Here is a 6316-nt window from a genome sequence, read left to right on the forward strand (position 1 = left end):
GCAGACAATTGGTATAAAAGAAAGGGCAACATGGCCGTTTGTTCAAAAATCGAAGAAACACCACTCTCCGGATTTCGAGAAGTGGATTTTCCTGAGTAAAATCTATCGACAATCTCCACATGCAACATCAGCTCCTCAGGTACCACAAATAACTTTGCCAAAGACCTCTGACAAAGTTTAGACACATAAATTTTGAAGGTCAAACTACCCTACTATTACCCACAAGGGTAAAGAAAAAGCACCACTGCTTGATAATTGGAAAGTCCATATGTGTGTTAACCTATGTGCTCCGTGGCAAGGCAGACTGGTAAAAATGCCCAACCTTTACTCACATCCGAGAGCCAGACTCCTAACAAGATTGCTTTCTCAAAAATCGAAGAGTCATCGCTTTCCGAATCTCGAGATCCAGATCCCCCAACAGGATTACTTGCTCAAAAATCGAAGAGGCATCGCTCTCCGAATCTCGAGAGCCAGATCCCCCAACAGGATTACTTGCTAAAAAATCGAAGAGGCACCGCTCTCCGAATCTCGAGAGCCAGACTCCCAACATAATTGCTTTCTCAAAAATCGAAGAGGCACTGCTCTCCTAATCTCGAGAGCCAAATCCCTCAACATGATTACTTGCTCAAAAATCTAAGAGGCACCGCTTTTCGAATCTCGAGAGCCAGACTCCCAACATGATTGCTTTCTCAAAAATCAAAGAGGCACAGCTCTCCGAAACTCGAAAGCCAGATCCCTAACAGGATTGCTTGTTTGAAAACCGAAGAGGCACAACTCTCCGAACTTTGAAAGCCAAATTTCTTTGGATAAAATTTGTCTGTAATCTTCACACGCAACATCAACTTTCCATAAACCACAAACCACTTTTTCAAGTGCTCTGACAAAGTTAAAACACGTGAATCTTGCAACTCCCACTACATTGTTATTACCGAGAAGGGTAAATGAACAACATTACTACTCACTGTTGGAACAATTCCTGTATATGTCGACCTCCTTCCTCCACAGCCAAACAGACCTGCAAATAAAAAAAATGCTCAACTTTTCTTCATATCCGATAGGGCACTCCTAACGAAGCATCTCGAAATACTCAGCTTTCTTCCCCTCAATAATACCTCTGCAAACCAGCCACACCAGAGCAAGAGTATCTCATATCATCATGGTAAAAAACAAGAGTATCACATATCATGCTTTTTCCCTGTCTTTTCCTTTACCTTTGCTCTTACCTACAGGACAAGGAGAAAGAACGCAATCAGTCGGAACCTGAAATCAAACTTCCGATCTGGAACTGATTACCCAGAATCTTTGCATGGTTGCTTGCCTAACATTGCTCTCGAGTACTCATCATCAATTGTTGTCAAGGTCGCGAATTCTTTTGGAAAATACCTCAAGACAGTTGATACAATATTGACTCTTTACACTGAAGCTACCAAGCATGGATGAGTCACCGAGAAGTAGTGCTCTGAAGGACCATTCAAATGCAAAGGTTGCGCACCACTTTTTCAATGCAAAAGATTGAAGCAGAAGGTTCAACGATGAGCTGGAACATATCACTATAGCACGACGCCCTCCATGTAGAACCGCATAATCCAAACGGAGGCAGTTTAAGTCAAATCTAAGCTCGACATCGTTGCCCTATCCGAATAGCTCGAGAAGCTTCAACAACCTTTTGCTGACACCGTCACCAAAGAGCAAAGTCTTGCCATGCCACATCCACTACTTTGTTAACAGCAAAAGTATCCCATATCATCAGGGTCAAACGTACTCTAGATTTGATGGACTTGTTTTGACCCTCAAATTCTTGAGTCGGCCTTATACTCTAGAGGAAACCAGAAAACCCTCAGCCCAGTTCAAGAATAAGCATGTGGAAAGTTACTTCTTCAAAAGAAAAAGTATCTCATATTATCTCTTCTCATTTTTCTTCTCTTTATCCTTCTTGCTGCCTGCAAGATAGGGAGAATGAGAACAATCAGCTGGAATTCGAAATCAAACTTTTGATCTGGGACTGATTGCTTGGAACTCTGATTACTTACCTTGTCTGTCACCTCTTTTAGCAGATCTCCTCGCTCAGAGACTTGGGGGACTCTTACTATAGGGTTTGTATCACGCTTGACCAAGTCCGAAACTACAAGTAAGCTTTAAGTGAAATTGATACATTACCTTGTGCATCTCCATCGGTTAAAAATACCACCCCTGGATGGAGGAAAAGTACTTCTAGAGAAGATGCCACATCTACCTATGAAACATATAAGGCAAGTGAAAACGATACCACGCTTCGGTACTTAGAAGTTTCGTGATTACTCAGTAGCTTAGATCTTGCAAGTCCCTAACTGAGGAGTTTCCCTCACTCGGGAACTTAGGGGAGCACTGTTTGTACCATACTTGATCAATCTCAAAACTACTGAGCACCGGTCAACGTTATACCGTCAAGGATCCACAAGAGTTTCCCTCAAACCAAGAGGCCAATCACAGCGCAACACGTGTCAACACTGAGAGGCCAATCACAAGGCGACACGTGTCAACATCAAAGACTAATCACAACATGACACGTGTCAATGACAGAACAAAGCTAGAAACTCTCTTCTATAAAAGGATATCATTCTCCCACAATAATCCCTAATGTCATTTGCACTAAATCATTCACTAGTACTCACTAAAAGAGAGCTTGAACCTATGTACTCGTGTAAACCCTTCACAATTAATGAGAACTCCTCTACTCCGTGGACGTAGCCAATCTGGGTGAACCACGTACATCTTGTGTTTGCTTCCCTGTCTCTATCCATTTACATACTTATCCACACTAGTGACCGAAGCAATCTAGTGAAGGTCACAAACTTGACATTTTTTGTTGTACCGAAGTCCTCACTGATTTTGTGCATGAACAATGCTAATCTTTTCATTTCAACATTCTCACTTTACCAACTGTCTTGTGTCATTCTTTTACACAAAAAACCAACACTTTAATTCCTAGGCTCCTAGCCAAAAGCATTAAAAATCTTGTTTTTTGTGTAAAAAAAATGACACGTAACATATAATCGTACTTGGATTGCGGTAATATTAATTTTAGGATTTGAGAAAAGGATGAATAAAAAGGTAATGTGGTGGTCCTTTTTTTATTTCTCTTTTCATACTTATACACTTCCGTTCATATGTATGCTTATGCTCATAGATTTACTCTTTAAGTTCAAACTGTAAGAGCTTATATGTGATTGTCATGAGTCTCAGTAGAGTTCACACTAATCAACTACTGACAACTACTCACACATGCATGTTCATTGTCTCACACAAGCAGCAAATTAGATGCACAACCAATACTTCTAGGTTACACGATGTCGCCTTTAACAGAAGTTGATCTTATTGAAGCATGCAAATTACCTAATGTAAGATGTATCATGGTTACCAATTTGAGTAAGAAGAACTAACCACCAAGTCATTCCTTTCACATTTTCCACTAGAAGTGTGAAGTATTACCAGAAATAGAAAATCTTAAGGAAACAATTACAATTATGATTAAATAAAAGGCTAACAAAATTAATTTCACCGTAGTCATATGGTACAAAAGCCTGCATAAAGTGCTAGATCTCGTCTCATACAATACAACGGACAATAACATGTCTCTCTTTTGCCTTTCATGTGACAGATCATAGCTAGCTAAAGCTTCAATACAAAGTGCTCGTGAAAATTATTTTTCCACAAAATGCCTGCCGTTTTCCTTTTTGTCTTGTGCTCATTGCAGCTTTTTGACTAAGAGAAAAAAGCAACCACAAAAGCCTTGTCATCTCATTGCCTCTCCTTTAATCTCCTGGACCTCTGTAGGAAAGCAAAACCGTAATCCCCACATGGTAGGTCAAGGAAAGCGTAGAACAAGTAAACGAGAGTGCAGAAATCGCTTAGGCCACACATGCACCGAGTTAATCCTCAATTAGCAACTCATTTGGATTTGGGACCCAAGCTGTCGCAAAAACTGAGTTGTGTCCCTTCCATGTGAGCACCAACATATCTTCTTCACGTTTCATGCCCCAACCACTTGCATGTTCATCTAATAAGGCCTTCACTTCCTTAGCCGTCTCTTCACAAAATGGAGCACTTGAAAAACCAATGTTTCTCAATCTTTGTGACATTGTGACACCTGACTCCAACCTCTCTATTCTTTGTTGCCCTTCAAAACCAATAATGTTTTCAATTTTGTGACCAACATCAGATTCATAATTCATCCTTTGAGTACTATCTTTAGGCAAGAATGTTTCCAAGGAATCAAAGGGTATCCAAAGATAATTAAAACAAGTTGTTATTCTTGAGCTAAGACTTGGTGCGGTAAGATCAGAATCTTCATCTACCACAACTATGATTCTAGGGTTAAGGGATCTAATCGTGTTAAGGAAAGTGTTGCGCATCGAACCATCTTGATAGCCGGGGATACCACCAAGCGGCTCATCGGAAAGATAGCGTAACCAGTTTTGACAATTTACAACCAAAACCTCATCTTCCCTGAGGCCTAGTGAGGAAGGGTTTAATTGAGTGCTCAGGAGCAATTCCAAAGAGGATGAGTTTTCAATCACATTGAACTCAAAAGGAACATCTCTAAACCTAGAGAAATTCCCCAAACGAAGACCAACTTCTTCGCTTGAAACATTGAGCGAAGGTGGGACTTGTGGCCTCCAATTAGGAACAGTGATTCTAAGCAAAGGAGGACCCTCAGGCCTTTTGTCCAATGCATCTATTAAAGTAGGCCATTGCACACCATGAGTGATGCTAAAATCTAAGATATGAACTTTTGGGCACCCTTCAATTGCCTTTAAAATTGCACTATTTGATGCACAATATCCGAATCGGTGCCATGGGATTAGATCAACATACCCGGCTAGCTCAGTCACCGACATCAACCTACTTGGAATGGTACTAGTACTACTGCTTCCATTAAAATTCATAGGTGTAGGGAAAACCTTGGAGGCTCTTGAAATCAGTGCCCTCAAGATCCATGAAGTGAGCCTTTGGTTAGGGTCACCAACAGAAGAGGCAACATTGTTGAGCACCCACATCACTTGTTGAGCCAAGGTCACATCATTGCTCTCCAGGGCACTTGCACAGTGAAGTAGTAGCTTCTCAATACATGCCCCGTCGAGGCTTCCAAGACACCCTGTAAGCGCGCCGGTGAGAGACTTTCCCTGAGAGGTGGTGAAGACAGCAGTACTTGGATTTTGGAGAGAAATGGAGGAAATGCTTCCTCTAACTTCAGTTTTCATGGCTGTTGATTATTGTAGGTATGTGACAAATTAGGAGTTTGGGGAAGGAAGGATAGGGTGGACGAAAGAGATATTTAGGTGTCAGACACCCGGCCGGTGAAGATTGGTTGATTGGATTGAAGAGCTAGGGTTTTATCTTGTTGGTATGCGAGTTTCTAAGTTCAAGAGAAATATGGAAGGTACTTAGCTAGCTAATGGAAATCTGTCCATGGCTTTTGTGTATTAGGTGTGTTTCTGTCTCTGAGACATGCACAGATGCAGAGGGTTGAGGTCTATAGCTTATCTGCTGCTCGTACCATATATATACTAAATAGAGTGAGTATGTATATATCCCTACATAAATAGAGTGACTATGCAAAAGGACTTTCAGATTCATAATAAAATGACAAGAGTACATTGGTAATTGGCTGCACGTATGATTGTAGATTGACATTTCTCTTGAATTATCCGAACAAATTTAATAAGTTGTATACGTGTGAAATTTAGTGGTATATTAACTGTTAAAGAGTGAGCTAGATAAGGATCCGGAAAAGTCTATAAGAACTAGCATAATTATGTGATAGATTAATTACATGAGCATGATCTACTGGCTACAAGTATTTCTCGCCACTTAAATGAAAGAGATCTCAATTTTGAATCATACTTAGTGTAGACATCTAAATTTGGGTGAAATAAATATTCACCAACACATTAAATTTGGATATGTCAAGGTTTACGTAACATGCACCATGTGTCTCACAAATTGTACACATGAAATGTGACTCATCAAAACCGAACGAGTCACTAATAATATCACCTGGCGACATTTGGTAAAAATAGTTAAAGAATTATCTTTATTATTCTTTAATTAATTTTAATATAAATCAAACAAATTTTGATTTAAATTAATTGATGGAGTGAAATACCAAGCCTTAAATCAAGTCCTGGTTTTTTCATCAATGAATCAAGGCAAAATCCAGTTGTAGGCAAGATTTGGCGAGCCTATAAATACGAGACTCCAAGACAAAGAAAGAGGTTAGAAATTCATCCACATACCCAGATGCTCCAAACTCCCAAACACACAAACACTCAGAAAA

At 40.1% G+C, this 6316-nt stretch overlaps 1 protein-coding gene across 1 annotated transcript; it reads right to left on the reverse strand.

Moving 5' to 3' along the window:
- Nucleotides 1-3507: 3507 nt before the first annotated feature.
- Nucleotides 3508-5517, reverse strand: LOC126634405 (scarecrow-like protein 32). Its single transcript, XM_050304916.1, has one exon. It carries the CDS (start codon nt 5238-5240, stop codon nt 3909-3911), a length of 1332 nt encoding a protein of 443 aa, XP_050160873.1. The 5' UTR covers nt 5241-5517; the 3' UTR covers nt 3508-3908.
- Nucleotides 5518-6316: the final 799 nt, after the last annotated feature.

This window comes from Malus sylvestris, chromosome 9, assembly GCF_916048215.2.
Source record: "Malus sylvestris chromosome 9, drMalSylv7.2, whole genome shotgun sequence".
In the NCBI taxonomy this organism is placed as follows: domain Eukaryota; kingdom Viridiplantae; phylum Streptophyta; class Magnoliopsida; order Rosales; family Rosaceae; genus Malus; species Malus sylvestris.

Excerpts from the sequence above, each read along its gene's own strand:
- LOC126634405 (XM_050304916.1), bottom strand. The coding sequence starts at position 5,240 with ATGAAAACTGAAGTTAGAGGAAGCATTTCCTCCATTTCTCTCCAAAAT.